This window comes from Conger conger, chromosome 10 (assembly GCF_963514075.1).
Source record: "Conger conger chromosome 10, fConCon1.1, whole genome shotgun sequence".
In the NCBI taxonomy this organism is placed as follows: Eukaryota; Metazoa; Chordata; class Actinopteri; order Anguilliformes; family Congridae; genus Conger; species Conger conger.
Genome location: NC_083769.1, coordinates 19,510,789 through 19,531,461, shown reverse-complemented (window position 1 = coordinate 19,531,461; position 20,673 = coordinate 19,510,789). Strand labels below are relative to the sequence as shown.

General features: G+C 40.7%; 1 protein-coding gene across 1 annotated transcript in view; it reads right to left on the bottom strand.

Annotated features, from left to right (window-relative positions):
• Positions 1–266: 266 nt before the first annotated feature.
• bcas1 (brain enriched myelin associated protein 1) overlaps positions 267–20,673 on the bottom strand; it is a 37,821-nt gene continuing 17,414 nt past the window's right edge. The window contains exons 15-24 of the mRNA XM_061259070.1: positions 16,322–16,504; positions 14,114–14,173; positions 13,018–13,167; positions 12,622–12,660; positions 10,482–10,697; positions 9,527–9,580; positions 7,059–7,166; positions 6,527–6,589; positions 3,979–4,230; positions 267–2,220 (exon numbers count right to left, since the gene is read on the bottom strand). Of these exons, the coding sequence (XP_061115054.1) occupies positions 2,152–2,220; positions 3,979–4,230; positions 6,527–6,589; positions 7,059–7,166; positions 9,527–9,580; positions 10,482–10,697; positions 12,622–12,660; positions 13,018–13,167; positions 14,114–14,173; positions 16,322–16,504 (1,194 nt within the window). The 3' untranslated portion in view covers positions 267–2,151. The remainder of the gene's footprint in view (positions 2,221–3,978; positions 4,231–6,526; positions 6,590–7,058; positions 7,167–9,526; positions 9,581–10,481; positions 10,698–12,621; positions 12,661–13,017; positions 13,168–14,113; positions 14,174–16,321; positions 16,505–20,673) is intronic.

The window sequence follows — 20,673 nt, the reverse complement described above, 5'->3', positions numbered from 1 at the left end:
AATGATGAAATTAAGCAGTGGTAAAAAGTTTTCCATTACTTACATTGCATAATTTATCATTTCAGTGACCTATTAACTCCAAGAAGTGGCACTTTTAATTTCGTCAAGCAGAGAGGAAAAATAGTTTGAACCTGGCTTTTGCACTGTATGTCTGGTAAGGATGTCTGAGCCACACAGTGAGTTATTGTAGATAGACTGTTATCAGTGTGCCCTTGTGTTCTAAGTTAATTCACCAACAGACCTCAAACAAACACGTGACACAGAAATAATTATCCGCTTGTCAAGGGCTTTATTTGGAATAATATGCATCATAATGTGTATGAATTAATACCAGAATATATATTATGAATTCAACATGTAGACAAGGACACCAACTGTATGAAGCTTTGCTCTGTATACAGTTTGTATGACAGAGCAATCTGCCTAAAAGCATTTAACTATACAGCTTTAATATCTTTTGAATCAGTTGCTGCACGAGAAAGGACAGATTTGCAGTTTAGGGCATTTGTTGCCAGTTCATTTTCATGGATAAATTACACTTAGATTTTCTTCTACATATTCCTAAACTGCATAGCATATGTACAGAGACCCCACAGGATAATTGGTTTACCTCAATTAGTTAATTGGCTATTCTTCACTACAGACTTCATCAGACAGAATTACCCCATATGTTTTCAATTAGGTTTCTTCAGAACATGAAATTCATCTTCAGATTTACAAGGTTTACATAAAAAATGGCATGCAGAATAATGAAGGTTGAAGGCCACCATTGAGGCCTATGAAAATGCCCTTGACGTTAAAGAGATAAGGAATAATTGCAAACCTGGCTGATATAAACATGCTTTTACAAGAGCATGTGTTAAAATAATTACGGATATATTAAGTGTCCTTTCAAATAAATATGTAATGAAACTTTAGAAATCATTAAAAGTTGGTCTCAAAAGACAGTGTCTCCCCTGGCCCATAAACACCCTGGTTATATAACAGCACCCTCAAATTCAGACATTGTCTTCATTCGAGAGGAAGAGAGAATTTATTTTTGGTGATATTTGGTGCTATTTGGTGATAACTTGTGTTCACAGTTTATTGTCAATAGTGAGCTGCTGATCAGTGGAGGAAGTACTTATATTAAAGAACTCTAATTTTTTTCATGTGATATGACATCCATTCCTGAATTTGGCTTTTGGGATGTCTGTGATGCAAATTGTTTCTGTATTGCCTCAGTCATTTTTTAATGAAAGAAAAAAAAAGGGAAAAAAACAAGTCTTCAAAAAAATTAAGTAAGTGTAACATTCCTTTGTGTGTCTGTACATCATATCCGGTTAATCTTAGCTCAGTCCAAACTGATAATGTGATTTACTAGTTGTAAAAACAGAATGCCTAAATGTGTTATCTGGAGTTAAACCAATGAGGGCATTTTGTTTATGCCTTACTGGACCTATCCACTTCTGTAACACCTAGATTGAATTTTGGAATTATGAGATTATAACCAGGCTGAACACACAGATCTCTGCTCCGGAGATTCTGCTAATTATGTGGCAGGGTGCACAGGGCTTCAACAGTAAACCTCCTCTCACATGTGCAGCATCAATGTATTTTGTTTGCTTCAATGAGCAGGCTGGCTGAACACTATTTCAATAAAGTTTTAGTGCTTCAGGGGAGACTTTTCTTTAACAAATGAAAAAGAAAAAAACAACAACAACCAGACAAAATAAGTCATATTAGACCACAAAGAATAGATAAATACGCTTAAAGTTTAGCATTATTAAAGTGAATCCTGTGTATAAAAGAATAGGTGATACTTAAAACACTACAGTCCCTTCAAATGGATCAATAACATCTCTCCTGTCTTTTCCCTGCATCAGATATCAACCTGACTCCCAATCAAAAATACTTTTCACTTCCACATCGAGGCAACCTTCTAATGAGCTCTTTGTCTCCTGGCTCCTCCCCTTTCTCCACCCCATGTGAAACAACAGTCCCCACACGAACAGTCACAATGACTTGCTTTTAACCTCACAAACCCTCCACATCCATCCTCCTATACAACGAAAAAAGGAAACCTGTTTTCAATATAAATATACATTTGCTGTCTGTTTTTCCCTGGAAGAAGAAAGTAGGCACTCGGGAGCTCCTGATTTGGGGGTGTTGTTATTTGGCCGGGTAAGTTATGGTCACGGGGTCGGTCTGAACTCCGGCCTCAGACTGCCGCTTTGGAGCCTGTGTGCGAAAGAGAACACGTTCCAGAAGTTACCACACAGCGAACACACAACGCTTCCATGATGTTTGGGAAAAATCTGGTTAGATTTCTGATTGGTTGTAAGATAATGCCCTGATAAGAATGCTCCCCAAGCAGTCAAGCAGTAACGCGAGTCACAGAGAAACTGTTCCAGGCATGGCAAGCATTAACTTACTGACAACATCGCCTGATGATCATCATTTAGTTCTGAAAAAACATCAAAGAGGGTATGTCTAAAACACATTTTGAGAATGTGCTGAATGAAAGCATTTAGATTACAGATTACAGATTAACATTACAAACATTCTTCATGAAATGATCACGAATCACCATCCATCCATATCAAATTCTTTTTTGACTTGAAAATAAAAATGCTAAACATTCCAAAGCTATTCCTGCAATGTTCCTTGGGACTTAAAGATGACATCCAAGGCACATCCAGCAAACTGGGGAAGCTTGCCCTCTCCTTCTATACATTTCAGGAGTGTTCCAAGAGCCAATAATTCATAGCTCTGTACACAGGCCAACAATGCTTACCATGCTGAATACGTACCTCACAGATTCAATTTTAATATTTCAGTTGACTGAATGCTTGAACAGACAGTGTGTGGTTTCACATAAATGTAAAATACTAAATAAGGGTTTTAGTTTGGTTTCAGGTCAGGAAATGTCCTTGTGCTTTCCAAACCAGTTTGTTCTTTTCCAATTTAGCCTTTTTATGTGTCAGACAATTCAACAGCATTCTTTTCATTTCCTGTGAGTGGCTGACTCCATCTAGTGGATGAGAAGATAACTCCCCCTAGAAGCAGGTGAGGCACTTCAGATTGACAGAACATTGTTTGTCATTTTAAAGTCAAAATGATATGTATTCAAACTGATATATTGACACATATAAATTTTTAAATAGCGCCTCACATGAACTGCTACATATTTTTGTCAACAGATCAATTGATACAAATATGATACCAACTAACAAGCCAGCGGCCATTTTTTGAGGAAATGTGCTCAATGCATTTGTGAGATGGGCGACATAACTACTCTGCAGTCTTTATGATCTTCATTTGTTTCCCATTATTTAACCACATCAGGTCTCTGCTCTGTATAAGCGCATCTGCCAAACGGCATTAAAATTAAACATCAACCCAGAGCTCAATTCTCAGTTTTGGAGAGACAACCTGGGGAATCACTGTGTCTAGAGGATGACTGTTTAGCCAATCACACGTATGACGAAGGGTGTCCAGATGTAGAGCCAATTTTGTGGGAATCTGAGCAAGTCACACATTAACACCCCAGTTGCAGCTGAATCCTTTTTTCCTTACCTTGATTCCCTCTGAACGCATAACAAGGACAAAAGGAAGAGAGGAAACGAGGAAACCAGGCCGGAGGAATCAGCTTATTAATACGCATTAACTTGTGCCGTGTCACAAGTCAGTCTGTTTTGCCAGGTCAGTGAATTCACAAAACGTAGTTTGTATGACGATACATATGCGCATCCTTCGCCAGAAGAGGCAAGTGATGAGAAATAATGCATCCTTCCTTGATTTCATAACTTAAAATGGCAGCTTGTCAGAAACTTCCAGAAGTAAGAAAGAGGGATGGGCGGAAGACACAGTTTCGATCTGTTTGTATTTAGTACCCTTTTGAAAGTGCCACAGGATCCTTAAGGGGCACAGCTAGCCAGGACCGGAGTTGAACTCTCCTTCAGGAGAATGCTGAGCAGAGGTGTAACTGTGGCCTACCAGGCTTTTGAAGAACATGTGGATGGAGTTCCTTTTCTCCAACTTCCTAGTGAGGCTGGAGGTGCCGTCCTCTCCTGACTGCGACGCCCCGGAGACAGACTTCCCGTCCGCGGGGGCAGCTTCCTGCCTCACGATCCTCATCTTCTCGGCCTCTGCGGCAGGCCTGGGTTCCACCACAATGGCCTGGGTGGTAACCGTGGTGACGGTGGGCACGACTACCGATGTGGCTTCCTTCGCTTTGGTGTCGGGGGTCTTGAGCGAATAGATTCAGGGATTTATTTACACAAAGCCTGCCTCACATTGGGCCTCAAACATTCGGAAATGCATTCACACAAGCAATGTGGGATGCATCAAAGTGTGTTTTGTGTGTTAGTTTGTTAATAGGATCCGAATGGATTTCACACGTGCTCTGACCTGTTCGTATCGTGTGTGTAAATTAAATTGTGCCTTTATTATTCCATTCATTCATATTTTATTTAGAATTTTGAGTTGAATATAAATTCTAATAAACTATGTTTGCTATAAATAGGGCATGGAAGTCATAGCTTAGGTTACGTTGCTATGGCTGACCTCTCTTTTCATTACATTTACTGCTTTATTAGAAGATTTGGCACATGGCGCACTTTGTTTGAGGCTTGCAACACCTCCTTCTGGCTCTGTGCAAGGACAGGGAAAATGTATTGCTGTCATCCTCCAGGGTGATGTCAGAATTTGGCCTATGTGTTCCTCCAGAGTACATGACTGGGCCAAACTCTGGCCTTCCCTTGTGGCTGATGTGCTCCATTTGGGTACATTTGTTTTTCTGCCTCCCTTTTAATGTCAAATTTAGTTTTAGCTATTGCACAGTGCATGGAGCTTGAGATAGAGTTCACAACAGCCACATATCTCATCAGGCTTTACTCCCCAGCTCTGGCAATCCACAGCTTAGACTACGGAATAAAATAGGGTTTTGGCTTGCATATCTATGAACAGCACTTCAAACTCTGCGTCAGATACGTTTTTTCTCGTCTTTTTACCTCTTTAAATAGCCAGCAATGGATTTACAAGCTCATATATGATATTTTAGTGGCATCAACTTATGCTAATCACAAGTTCTGTCAACATGCTTTTCATGTATGATTACTTAAAAAGTCAACATACACACGCAAATACGAAAAAAAGCTTGAGAAATCTGCTGGAATTTGTCTTAGTTTCCGAACTTATGCAGACATGAATTCAGAATAATAAGGCCATTAAACCTCACATTATGATTTTGACAAATGATCAGGTGCAATTTCCTCCAGATTTGTGATCTTTTTTAAGTTTTGATGAACACTCATGGTTCTGCAGGAGTGTTTGAATTTTACCAAATAAGTCTTTGACTCAGGTCTGCTCTGGTCAATGTCACATAAGAATATAGCAGAGCACTGTCCATGGAATTACAATGGCAGGGATGAGGTTAATGAAGAAGCAAAACAAATGAAATCAAATCAAAATTTTCCAATAATTCCTGAAGATTACACACGATTACGCACAAAAACTGAAAATAATGTGTGTTCAGGGTGTTCAGGGTAAGAAAATAAGTGACCTGAAGGCAAATCAAGGTGGTTTATAAAATTTTCTAGATCATGGTTGCTAGCTCTGCAGTGCATTGAGTCATGTCTGCATATGATCTGTGCAGCCTTTTGGCCCCCAGAATGGCAACAGCCCTGGAATTTATGTGGGTGGACTGAGGCCTCATTCAGTATAAGGACATTTTTTTTCAGATAATACTTGCTGCATGTCTCACTCATAATTCGGTTTGTTAGTAACTGACATGTATTCTAAGATGTTTTTGAAGAAAGAAAATAGTATAATTGTGATAGAATAGAAGAGACTTGAATTTGGATTCTACTAAATTGAAATGTTTATATAGTAAACAATTGAATGACCATTTGCTAGACTGGAGTTACTACTTGTTTTGCTGGTTCTTTGTTTTTACAAACTGTTAATAGTAGTCTTCATATATTATCACTCTTGGGGACTGGATAGCTTGCTTGCAAGAATGCAAGAATTTTGCGGGAGTAACCTGCAGCCTGTCAGAACTGGTTATTTTATATAAGCCCAAACAGTTACTGCACACCTGCGTTTTATATTTCAGAATTCCAGCTACCATTTTGTCACGCCAAAGAATCTGAGGGCCCACAACTGAGTTATATTGTTTGATATCATTTGTCTTCTATCTTTTCATTTTTTAAACTAAGGAATACAGATAATGACACCACAACAGAATGACATCATGGCAACACCATGACTTCCTTCAGGACTACATGCGCAAGTTAGCAGTTAGCAGTTAGCAAACAAACTTAAATGGATGAATGAGGATTTATTTCTTCATTGAAATATTACTGGAAATTATTGTGTCTTTTGGGGAACGAGCAATGGGAACGGCCTTGTGTTAAGAGATTGTCAGGACCGTGAGACAGGAGTGAGAAGCAGTGCGGTTAGGAGTTTAAACCACCACAACACACCCATTTAGAGAAGGGACCGGTGATGTTAAGGTGAAATTATCTGGCTTTTCCCCATTTACCGCGGTTGCAGAACTGGCCGGAACGCTGTGGCTACACACCGGGACCGCCGGGACTTGCAGGCTCTGCAGGACCTCAAATCCACATCATTCCATTATCATCTCATATACTGCAGTTCCTTAAGTCCGGACGGCAGCAACCACTGCATTCCCTTCATTCCAGCTCACAGTTATAGCTGCATTTCCTTTCAGTAAATTATATTCAGACTAACAGTGAGTACTGCACTTTATTCAGTCTGGTTAACAATAAGTACTGCATTTATGTCAGTCAGGCTAACAGTACTGCAATTCCTTAAGCCCAGCTAACAGCAAGCACTGTATTTCCTTCAGTCAGGTGAATAACAAGCACAGTATATCCTCAAGTCCTTCAGCTAACACTAAAGACTGTCCAAACAATATAAACACTGCAGTGTGTCAGTTCAGCGAACAACAAGCACTGTGATCTCAGCACGGCTAATGACACAATCGTCCCTATGACCCCACCACAATGAGATGAAGAGGAGGAGGTGTGACGAAGAGCAAGGAGTCCCCTTACCAAAGGTTTCAAGCGGAAGAGGAGATTGGACTTTCCTGATTTCTTCTCTGATTTTGGAGATTGACCTGGGGTAATTTGGACATCTGCAGCTTTCGCCTTTGAATCCATCTTAAACATCGAAGGAAGAACAAACAGAGAGAAGAGAATGAGCATCTTCAGCTACAGACTGTCACTGTGGGTTACAGCCATCATTTTGAGAGGGAGGGAAGGGGTGAATGCCCGCCATCTGAACTGTAGAAGAGGACAGAAATGATAACGCTTCATTTATGGTCCATAAATGTCCTGCCATTACTCCAGTCATCATCAAAAATCAAACATGCAGGAATCTTGCCTCCATCTTCGAGGACTTTGTGGCAGCAAATAGGCCATTTGCTGCCACAAAGTTATCATGAGCTTTTTCTGAAATGAACCTCCTATACATGTGTACAGTGGGCTCCAGAATGGAGATGATGGGACGGAATCTGCATATAAATAAAAATCAAACAAAGTGAAATTGGCAATACATTTTACTTTAATTTAGTTAGTTGCCATTCTGGGGGCTGAGTATATTGTGTCATTCCATCAATTTCAATTTCACTAGAGAATAAAACTGAGGTAATAAGAATGCAAAATCCCTTCAGCATGGGAAAAGGCAAAGAACTGTCATTTCAGAAGACACAGATGGTATTTGACCATCACAAGTCAGGTAATGGGTACAAAAAAATACATAAATGGTTAAACATACCACTTAGCACTGTTAGGGCAATAATACAAAGCCTGAATACCAAGTTAAAAATAATAATAATAAATAGCCCCTCCATACCAGCAAACTCTTGGAATGGCACGAAGGGTGGCCCTTTCTGTGCACAGTAAAAAAAACCAAGCATCTTGTCCAAACCTTATTGGAATTATGACTGGTCGGGTGAGATTAAAGTGGAACGTTTTGGCTATACAAAAGGAATACATACAAGGAGAAGCACCTCATACCTACTACCTGTAGGTCATTGGTGTTTTGGGGATGTTTTGCTGCCAGTCGTCTAGGGGCACTATTTAAGATCAATGGCACAGTGAATTCAACAAAGTACCAGGACATCTTTGCACAAAATCTGGTTGCCTCTGCCAGGAAGCTGAGTCTTGGTCATAGGTAGATTGTCCAGTAGGACAACGAATCCAGGCATACATTAAAATCCACACAGAAATGGTTGATCAAAAACAACAACCATGTTCTGCAATGGCCATCTCAGTCACCAGATTCCAATGAAAAACCTGTTGTCTGAAGAGGGGGTTATCCAAAGGATATCAATGATTCTCTAACCTGATCACAAATTGTAGAAAAAGTGTGTGTGTACACACATGTGTGTGAAGATTAATTACTCTGGCAACCATTGGTTTCCCAAGAGAAAGAAAAAGTAGGACTCACAAAACTCCACCCCAGCTATACCTCTTTATTAGAAAATGTTTAAGAAATGGGCCTTTGTCTCACAGAGAAAGAACATCATTGACCTTTATGATGACGGTTCTGCTGTTGTCCAATCATTATGTATTATCACTTACTATCCTATGTTTTTAAATGTAGTGTGTTGAGACTTCTGCAAAATAAATGATGATTTGACTTGACTTAGCCAGACTCTTTTTTTCTGGGCTATATGTGTATATTGATTGTACGTCGCTCCGGATAAGAGCTTCTGCTAAATGCCTGTAATGTAATGTAATATTTCCTTTTTTATGCCACCCTTTTCTCCCAATCTGTACTTGTACTGTTTGTAGACAGTAGTTGTGGCTTTGTCTGAAATTGGAATAGCAGGGATTAGCACACGTGTCGTCCAAGGCAAGTGGTGTCAGCCATAGCTTCTGCTCACTTCATAGTGCACCAGCTGAACTGCACAATCGCTGCTCTGAGTGCTTCTCCAATGTGGTCCATGGATGGTGGTCAATATGAAACCCCCAGTTGGACCATAGGTGAAATTGAATGTTTATGAGAATTACATTAACAATTGTGACACAAGCTGGTTTGCAAGCTGGTATTACGCCACAACTTAGGTTGACATTGTATGGTTTTGCTCAAACAGGCCCAAGTAGACTGAAAATAAGATTGCCCTTATTACACTTTTCAGATATGCAGATGTCATTCTGTTTTATCTAAAGTGGTCCATCAAGGTCTTTCTAACTCTTTCAGTGGTTCACAGAAAAATAATTGAAAGCTTCTGCTCTCGTGTGATGTGCCACCAGGGGGCACCATGTTCTGGAAACATTCGGAGCTATTGTAGAGCAGGGATCCTCAAGTCTGGACCCAGTTTTCCTTGTGTTGCCGTTTGGCCAGGCTGTGTCATACATGACTCGCCGGAAAAAGAGAGGGTGTAATACCAGTGGTCCTCAGTCCTCGAGCACCTTGATTTGAAGAACAGGGTTGTAGAGCCTTATGCCCACCACCATTAGGAAAAAGAGAAACCCGGTGAAGAAAAAAGACACTACACAGACAGATCATCTACCTCAGTTACCTCCTCCTCAACTGGCTGTGGCTCCTCGTCCTGTTTCTCCTCCTCCTTCAGGAGCAAAGCAGAGTTACATAAACCTGAGGCAATCTTACTGTCAGCGTTGGACAGCATAAAATATATATATATGTATTTGAAATATGTATTAGCATGTTTGTACTGCATATGGGCTGCCCAACTCTTTTTTTGTACAGCTTATAGCTCTGTGCCGCTGTACAAAGTACATTTTAATGTCTTTTTGTCCATCGCTTAAACACAAACACACAGGCCAGATTCATACATGTATCCCTGCCGTCTGAACAGAGGCCACATGCATCTACCCCCAGCAGCATGAGTAGCAGGATGAGGTAGCAGGATCTGCACAAACACCATAGTGGGCGGAGGTACCACAAGCTATGTCAATCACTGACTTGTTTCAACCAATCAAAAGAACTTTTGTTTCCATGGAAAGAACACCATCATTGGTTCAAAGCCAAATGACACAGTAGATCAGGACCCAGGTTGACCCTACACACTCAGAGATAAAACATGCACATTTGAACCGAAAGAGAACTTGACTGTACTTTCAGGGTATATTTGGTAAATTTGATCCTTGAAGAACAAAAATGTACCTCACTGTCACTTGATTTCTGAGAGTGTATGAGCCCATCAAGCAAACACACAGAACCCACCTGTGGCCTGCTGTCGGCACAGCTGTCGGTCGGTCCATTAACATTTTAACAAATCAACTCTACATCAATCTGCCAGCAGACAATCAACATGAGCATCAGCTGTTAAAAGAATGTAAAATAGTTGTGGAATGATAGTGGACCACTGTCAAGCAAATTTGCACGCAGACTAACCAACAGCTGGTCCCACTGGCGATATGATTGCTTGCTTGCTTGGATGCCTTGCTAACCCGACACCAGTCACACATTCTTAGTATAATGACCAACTGCTTGCGATGGCTTACCTTTGGATGGAACAGCTTGAGGAAGGGACTGCCTTTGGCAGGCTTCTGCTTGCTGGCAGCTTCAGGCTCCTTCACTGCATCTTTGGGTGCTTCTTTTTGAGCACTGTTCAAGGCTTTTGCTTCCAAGTCCACTTTCACCTCCAGTTTAGGTGGCTCAGGTGGTGGGGGAGGTGGTGGAGGTTTTGGGGCTTTGGTGGCCATTGACGCATCCACTTCCTGTATGAGGCAGGTGAATAAGTGGGGTTTCGGATGAATACAGAAGAATTAAAAAAATACACAAAGAAGGGCAACTAAAGTGGTCTATGTTAACCAGAAAGACTAAAGATAAGGGATTAATAAAGTGAACTACAAGACTTTTCTGGGTGGGTTCTATCAGCAGAATAAGGGGGTAAGGCGGAGGCCAGGTAAAACAAAACAAAACAAAAGACTAGTTTAGAAGTTAAATTAGCTTGTTAAAGGTATATTAACTTCCTGACATACATATATAATTTTTACGCAATGAGGAATGGAATGGAACAGCTTGGCTAGCTGTGAATGAGAGACATACTCATCGTGTTCAAGTGCCAGCATTACACAGTGTTTTAGTTTAAATATATATACAATCACTGAGCACTTTATTTGGTATTTATTAGACTTTTTTTTTTTTGTTGCCTTTTTAGCCTATCCACTTAGAGGCTTAACGTGTTGTATGTTCAGAGATGCTGTTCAGCATACCACAATGTAATGTGTGGTTATCTGAACTGTCACCTTCCTGTCTCATTAACAACATGCTTTTGTCCACAGAACGGCTGCTCACTAGATGTTTTTTTTTTCACACCATACTCGTCAATCTCTAGAGAATGTTGTGTGTGAAAATCAGCAGACCAGGAGATCGGCAGTTTCAGAGATACTCAAACCACGCTGTCTGGCACCAACAATCATTCCACGGTCAAAGTCACTTAGATCACATCACCATGTCTGTATGCTTTTATGCATTTACTGTAGTTGCTGCTACATGATTGGCTGATTAAATATTAACAAGCTGGTGAACAGGTCTACCTAATAAAGTTCTTTCAATAATCAATAAGAACGTAGCTTGGCTAACATGAGGCATTCAAGAACTGGCAGTGTGGATCACTGGCAAATGAAGACTTTGCACCAGAACTGAGAATGCAAGAAGAACATTAAAATTGATTGTAACCAATACAAGAGGCAGCAGTCACAAACTAAAGTTTAGAAATATTATTAATATATATTTTTTAAAGTAATGTGTCATAGATTAAACTGAAAAAACTAAATGTATTAAAACATTTCCTCAGTTACGATATTGCAGGCCCTGCCTTTGAATTCACTAAAATGAGGTAGTCCAGATTCAGTTTGTTCAGTAACATGTTCCATGACCATGGAGCATAATAAGCAAAAACATTTTCTTTCTAATTTCAATATGGGGTGGGGGATTTAAAAAGCATAGTTTGCTGACGAGCCCAGTATGTAAAAACATTCCAAGGCAGGAGGCAAGAGGTAGGAGGGGAGTTTCTGAATGACAGGTTGTGTTATAAAAACAGGTTGTGACAAAGCCTACATGTAGCTAAGGAGGTCCAGCCCACTCGTTCATTGATGATGCATGCGATTGGGTGCGTGAGTAACCTGCCCTTAGTGAGGAAGGGTAGGCTGTATCTAGGAAACCTAGAGAAGTACTGTAGCAGCATGCCTCTAGCCTCTAGAGGCATAACATCACTGTATAAGCTGCTAGGAGTTACAAAGTATTTTCTTGCTTTAAACCATATAGTAAACTGCCCCTATATACTAAGTATACTATATACTATTTATGTCCCTATACTACCTATTGTAAAATTGAGGACAGGTCATCAGAAACCTTTGTAAAATACCTACAATATCCTTCATTGCACACAAAAACTGTACTGACTGAAAACATACAATAAAACAATTAAAAAGATTTTTAATATCCCTTGAAACAAAAAAACTTGGCAGGATTCAAAAAGAGAAAATTATAATCACCATCTATCTGTCCCCATGATGAAAGGCCTGAGGTTTGGTTCCCTGTAAAAATTCTACTGGCTCTTCTAGGCACATTGAAAACAATTGTCTACTACCGTGGCTGCAATTAATTCAATTTGTTTTACAAAAACAACAGACTTACTTTTGTTGTGGTTTCTGGTTGGGCACCCTTCGAGGACTGCTTTAGGATTATAAACAAAGAAGAGAAAATCATCAAGCAGACACATGTCAGGTAGCAACATATGCATTCACTTTAATATTCTTTCCAAATATACATGTTTTATAAATATTGCCTGTTTTTCAGATGGAAGACATAAATATGTTCTGCATTATCTCTAAATGTCACGCTGTGATGGTTGGCTATAAAGCAGTTCCAATCCTACGACAACTATACTGCTGCTATACTACTACAAGCACCTACTACTAATAGTACTTGTACTGCATAGTATTTCCACTGCAACAACCTATCACTATTGCCACTACCAGCACCTACTCTTACTGCTACTAGGAACAGTGTCATGTTGTATAAGGTAGGTACCTTTGATTTGAAGAGCTTGCTGAATGGACTGACCACAGATATTTTCACAGTAGCCGGAGCTTTGGGCTCTGCCATCGATGGGCTGGCAGCTGGGCTAACAGGGCTTGTCTCGCCTCGAGTCTTCGGTTCTGGCTCTTCGCTGACTTTCACCTGCGACGGGACAGCCACCCCGAATCGGACACATTAAGGTATAGACGCCGACCTGCTGCGCAGGTGTACGAACATAAAGCTGGACAGGGTGGTGTGACGTAGCGCTGTTTTAACCACCCTGTAGAGGTTTATGTTCACAACTGCACAGCTTGGAGTGGTTTGTCATGCATAAACCAGGGCCACAGGCAACTAATAATTGAGCACGCGAATACAATAAAAAAATATTGCTAATATTGCCATGTCCTTATCATTATGAAGTTATTGCCTTTTTGCAGTCTGATTCAGGTGAGCGTAGAATGTTCCGCTGAAGTAGTACTTTGAAGCAGCATGTCGACCAATCAGTTTTAAATCGGTTATCTTGCACATGGCTAGTTTTGAAAAGGATGGAGCTGCCTCACCTGCCATATGGTCCCCACTCATGCCAAGCACTGCTTGAGAGAGGTACAAAAGTGCACTCAAGAATAACATGGACATGCAGAACCTCCCTCTATTGACCATTTCCCAAGCAGAAGAGAACCAGAGTGACACACATCAGTGCACTCAGCAGTTTTAATGATTTAGTTTGCCCTGATTTCAGCAAGACATGCATCTCTGGCCTCCTTTTTGATTATCCATGTGTGAACTGAAAGAAATCCAGGTGGTGTTTGGCCATCACAAGGACAGAACGGATGCTGTAAAAGTGGAAGGTTATTTTATGAAATTATAGCATCATGCACATGCACACGCACGCACACACACACACAGTCTAACATGCATGGAGGAGCTGGAAGGTGAAAGTCATGTGTCACTGAGGTGATTTACAAACAGAATAAAAGGGAAAAAAACAGTGTTCCCATCATGCAATACTTATGTTGTGCAAAATCATCCAGAGATCTGGAAAGCGTGGTAGGAAATGGGCGGTGTTTCCGTGACGGAGGGCTTTTTAGTGAGAGTCAGGGCGAATTACCTCTTCCACAGGGATTGCGGGAGGGGCTCCCTCATCTTTGGGAGCTTTACTGGGGGTCACCTATGCCAGGGAGACGGGACAGAATACAAGTATATCTACTGGGCACATAACTGGAGGACAGCGCTCAATACCGTACGTCACTCTCGCATGTTAGACTTCCTTGCCAATGACAGTCCTGTGTGGGGAGTGGCAGAGGTAAGAGTGGCTTCACCAAAGACCTTTGGTTTGCCAAAGACAAGAATGGGTCGAAATTGGATCCCGAGAACGGAGATACAAGGATATTGTACTATTTCCCCACACTCTCAGAAATAAGGTGACAGTGGAGTTACATTTTTACTGATTTTGGTACATTTCCCAAATGTACCCTGAAAGTACATTACAGTAATGCTCTCTTTGCGTACAAATGAGTACATTTTCAAAACAAAAAAGGTACAAATTAATGATATACTCAGTGAACACTTTATTAGACTTATTAAGTCTTCTGCTGCTATAGCCTATCCAATTAGAGGTTTGACGTGTTGTGTGTTCAGAGATGCTCTTCTGCATACCACTGTTGTAATGTGTGGTTATTTGTGTTACTGTCACCTTCCTGTCAGCTTTGACCAGTCTGGCCCTTCTCCTCTGACCTCTCTCATTGACAACATGTTTCTGCCCACAAGACTGATGTTTTTGGTTTTTCACACCATTATCTGCAAACTCAGAGACTGTTGTGTGTGGAAATCCCAAGAGATCAGCAGTTTCTGAGATACTCAAACCACCCTATCTGGCAACAAAAATCATTCCATGGTTAAAAATTGCTTAGATCACATTTCCTCCCCATTCTGACATGAGGTCTGAAAAACAGCTGAACCGGCTACATGCTTTTATGCATTCAGTAACTGCCACATGATTGGCTAATTAAATATTTGCATTAACAAGCTGGTGTACAGGTCTACCTAGGGATACACTTTTATGTATCTAGAGGGTACCACCCCAGAGACAAGCATTAGCATCTTTTTAGGCACTTTATTTCTGAGAGTACAGTGGGTATAACAATTAAAGCATCCATTAAAATCAGTTTGATTGTCCAGCCTCAACTGTTTCAGAGTGGAGTGGTGTCAAGGTTGGGCCTTGTATCTTTCTCACACGCGCACATACACACATACATGCATACATAAACGGCCAAAGAACCCCTTGCACGCCATGTCGATGCTCCCTATTGTTCCTGTTTTTGTACTGTGGAGATGGCATAGGCCTGCACTTCCATCATCTGGGGGCAGCGTGGATGCCCATCTCACAGCCTCCGTTACGAGCTAAAGCATCGAGCCATCTTTAAACGGCAAGGCATGCTCAGTCAGTGGATGTTTTAGCTCTTAAAATGGGGTTGGCAACATTCTAAACTGAGATGTGGAGTGGAAAAGAAAATGCCTTCTCAACCCCACAGAAACTAAAGCAGACCGAACGCAACTCTTGACAAGGACTTTGCCTACGCTTGCTATTGCATGCATTTCCGAGGGACGTCCTCGCCCACTCGCCCCCTCCCCCTTCCCCCGCCTGCCCCTCCTCTCTCTGTGCCGCACGTATTCACGCACACAATGAGTGCGATCGCTGACAGCACTATACAGTCTCAACACAATGACATCAGCCCTGGGTCACTGCGTTCTGGATTAATCATCTTCTGTCTCAACTCTGCAGAATGTCTTATCCACAGCTGGCTGCAAACAATGACAACAACAGAACAAGAAACACCACCATTTTCTTTTCTTTCACCACTAATTCATGAGGAAGATTTATTTCTTAAGCTTTAATTCCTTTAACATTTTTATAGAGTAAACAATGCTCCCAAGAAGCAAGGAATATTAATTGCATGAAAAAAGCGACTGTAATTGAAATACTTTATAAATACATGTTTTTGTTGAGATAAGCCTAGCACATGTCAAGAGTATGTGGACTATGTGCTTAGAATATGTGCAAAAGATACATTTCAGAATGAATGCAACTGGTCGTCTTTTAACTGAACAGATCACAATCTGTTGACCAGCCACTCCTAAACTTTCACCTGTCATTTTGTAGGTTCTTTTATAATTTTGAAACAGTGTAAACACGCTTTCACATCTTCAAAATATTACCAAAACATACATCTAACATTGCTACACATGCAGCTTGTGCAGTGATGAACTCCATACAACATACAACAAAACTAACAAGCGCAAGGGTAAATTAACTCACGAGAGTTTTGAAAAAGTTCATCACTGGACTGTCCTCTGCCCCACTGTCCTGCTCTTCAGTGTCCACCTGGTGAACCGTTTCACCGCTGACTTTGAGGGCTTCACCTCCAGCTGGGGTGCCGTTAGGAAGCTGACCTTCTGAAGCCGTCCCCACAGTGGTGGTCCCGTCTACGTCGCAGGGCTCCTACAGGGCAAATCCAAAGAATTGGCTCTCAGATAGATACGAAAGCTGCTTTGCGTTCCCTCTCGTTCATTAATTGTGGCATTGAAACGGGGAGCACAAATATTCCAGCCATGCCACTGCCCACTCGGGGCTGCGTCAACAATCAGCCTTTTATTAATGCGCAGCCTTATCTGTGCTGCACTATTAGTATTCAGTAATGTTCTGGCCTCGCAGCCTGGACATGCCCTAGGCGCGGAGATATGTCAGCCGACTCAAAAGTGGTCTGATCTAATTTCAGTGCTGTCAACTAACTTTGTAAATGTTTATCGATCTAACACATGAGATACGTGATGTCATATGGTGATGTCATTCAAGCCAGATTTTGCCGGAGAGGGAAACGCTTGAATGACATCTGAGTTTTATCTAGAGATATCTAGAAATTCTGATGTTCCTCAACCCAGTCTTAAGCAAGAGCTTTCAACAGATTTCAATGAAATAAAATTACCTGATTGTTGCACTTTAAAATGGAAAAGTATCCCATTCAGTTCAGTATCAGTTCTTTTGACTCTTGTTCCTGAGTTTTCATTGCACAACTAACTCAGTATAATGTTCTCAGCATTGTGGCAAATATATCAACATTTAATAGCAGTTAAATATCTCAGTGGGCTATTGGCAACTGTGTGGACCTTCCCACGGCCATCAAGGGACGGTTACCCATGTATTTTAGGATAGACTTTATCTCCTTGAACAACAGTTTTAAACAATAGCTAAATTTGCTCATACTGTCTCCTCTTCTGTAAGTAACTTATGCCATTCTTCTTTCACTCTCCATAATGTTTAACATCAACACAATAAGGGGCCTGTGCGATTCTTATAGCAACACTTTAGAAATTAGTTTTGTTTCAGGAAAAGGGCCACTGTAAACTCATATCTTAACCAACGGCAGCTTGTTTATGACAGCTGGAACATATACCAGTATCATCTGCAATATTTCTAAAACAAAAAACATGGATTTTATAAATATTCCTCTGGCAGGAAGCTGGGAATAAGATCTAGAAAAATACATTTAAAAAAATAAAAAATGATCAAATAAATGATAAAGATAAATGCACTGACATGTGTTAATTAATGTACTAACTGCATTTGAACGTCATGTACTGTTGTACGGATTGACATTTTGTTGTAAAATTTGATGTAAAATTTTCCATTTCATTTTAGCCAAAGCAACACAAAGCAATACAAAATGATATTTACAAGGTAAGCCAACACCACTAGTGCTAGAGATGGGCAGGATTACAGTACAGTCACATAAGTACAGCTGCCAAGTGAATGCCTGATGATGTGAAAAAGGAAGAGCAGTGTTTTTTTTGTTTTTTTTAAAGAACACTAAGGCTTAGTCTGAAAAGATGCCTTTTTAGCCGTTTGCTGAAAACAGCTAGCAAATATACCTGGCTGACTGGACAAGTGTACTGTACCTTATTACCTTTAGTGGCATACAATGAAAGAAATTGAACACCTATAAATATATTTTCTAAATTAAAATACACTAATATGTGTTCTCACTGAGAAACGTATAATTAACATTTAACTGAAATTGTGAATATGACAATGCAATAAAGGTTTATAGTCTTTAAGAAGGTTACTTTGTCAAAGTAAACGTTCTGTATATGGGGTGGAGCTGTTGAAGGGCAAACACATTTAAAGCAGGAGAAGAAGCCAGACTAATTAATCTAAAATGATAATTTATTGCACATCTGTTGGTTTTCATCATCCACAATGCATAAGATAATGCATTAATACATTAACATGATCAAGTTCTATTTGCCATAACACTGCAATGTAAAGATTTCAAGCTTCACTTATAATTAGCCCCAGTAGAAAAACCATTATGCCAATACGTGCCCATAATACCAATGCATTTACCATCTGAATTTGGCAGAAAAACAGATGGATGTAGGCAGGGGATGAAAGAGGGCTAGGGATAGTAACTATCAATGTCATTCCAACATTCTCCTTTTAGAGGACTTTATCCTTTGTTTCCCTTGTAGTCTGCATTAAAACCAACAATCACAGAACATTGCTTGCTCATGCTTCAGTGCCTTCTATTCAGGTAGCCTTGCAATTGGAACAGCAATTGTAAGAAGGGCAGAATAAGCTGGTGTTTGTCATTAAAGGGATGCACTCTGTTTGGACCCTTCCAATGGCTGTGTAGACTGTGTGCACATACCCCATACCCTTAAACAACATCAAGTGCTCCAACTTCTTGTTGTATCATCTTTATGGTTTCAATCTCTTCTTCTGGACCTTGGGGAATTCTTCTGAAGATACATCAACACAGGAAAGCTCTGCTGTTGGATTATAGATCATTTCTTCATTGGCGGTTGACATTAATTTGGGCTCCTCTGTCAATATGCAATGTGGATCATCACACAACATTTCATCTCCATTGCTCAGGCTTGTCTCCACAAATATTTCAGATTACAAGGAATCAGATGTTGGCTCTGTTACGTCAATGGCCTCGTCAAATTGGAGAATTGTTTCCATTGTGGTCTCCACATTATCAGTAGGTGTCAGAGATGAACACTTAAATGACTCAGTTTTGCCTGGTTCCAAACTGGTAAAAACTGGTGCTTCCTTCTCAGTCTCAGACTGGTAAACAGTTTCAACTTCTGGAAGTAGACTGTTCTCCTCCAGACTCTTCTCCTCAACAAGCGCTACAGTTCCAATTGGCTCAGATACAATTACATTACATTACATTACATTAATGGCATTTGGCAGACGCTCTTATCCAGAGCGATGTACAACAAGTGCATACCCATAACCAGGGATAAGTGTGCTGAAAGACCCTAGAGGGAAGTACAACTGCTACCAGTACAACAAAGATAAGGACCAGGGCCAATTTGAAATTATTATTATTATTTTAACAGAAAAACAAACAAAACGCAAAAGTATGACCAAACCCCTTAACTAGCCAAACACTGCTTACCTAGCCAAACTAAAAATACTGATACACAAAAAAGTAAAAAGTTTGCACTTGAAGGTGGGAAGAGATTCTACAGTTCTGACCTCAACGGGGAGTTCGTTCCACCACCGTGGAGCCAGAACAGACAGTAGTCGTGAGCGTGAGGTGGAAGTTCGGAGAGGGGGAGGTGCCAAGAGGCCTGTGGGGGCTGAACGAAGAGGTCTGACAGGGGTGTAGGGTCTGATGATTTTTTGTAGGTAAGCTGGGGAAGACCCCTTAACTGCTTGGAAGGCTAGCACAATCTTCTGGCACTTGAGGAATACTTTTGTCTGAAGACACCTCTGGGGCACTGGGAAGTTCTTCATTGGTAATTGTTGAAATGGACTCCTCTGTCTGTCTGCTGTGTGGATCATCACCCGATATTTCATCTTCTTTGCTCAGAATGATCTCCACATTAGGGCAGCTGATGCTTTCTTCTGTACACACCTCATCAATGTCACACAATGCTGTTTCTGTGCTTTCCAAACAATCAGACTCAGATTTCAGATTGCAAGGAATCGCAATTTGGCTGTTTCCTTAATGTCTTCATCAAGTTGAGCAATTGTCTCGATCATGGTCTCCACATTGTCAACATGTTCCAGAAATGAACACTCAGATACCTGTCCAAACTGGTGCAATCCAGTATGATGTCGGGTGTGCCCTCCGATAGTTGCGTGGTAACATTGATGCTTCCAGTTTCTACTTTCTTCTCAGCCTCTACCTGGAAAATATTCTTGACTTCTGGAAGTACTGTGTTTTTTTCTGGCTTTAGAGAGTTCCATTACTCCTCAAATTTGAGACTGTCCTCCACAACAAGCTCTACAGTTCAAACTGGATCAGATGTTTCAAGGATGTCAGTCCCAGAGAATTCCAGCTCGTCAATCATCTGCAAGGTTATTAATTATTAAAATGGATTCTGGCTCCTTTGTCAATGTGCTGTGGGTATTATCACCCAACATTTCTTCTTTGCTCAGTATCGCCAAATTAGGGCCACTAATGGTCTCTTCTATTGGAGTTTCAGCATTTGTTTTGTCACCTTTTGTCACCTTAACGGTAAGAATACGCAATTCTGTTAATGTCAGAAAATACAGACAAACAGTGGGGAAAGCAGCATGTAAAATAAAATGCATTATTTCATTTTACCAGTAAACGGGTACACCGAAAGACATGGGATAAAACTATATTTCAT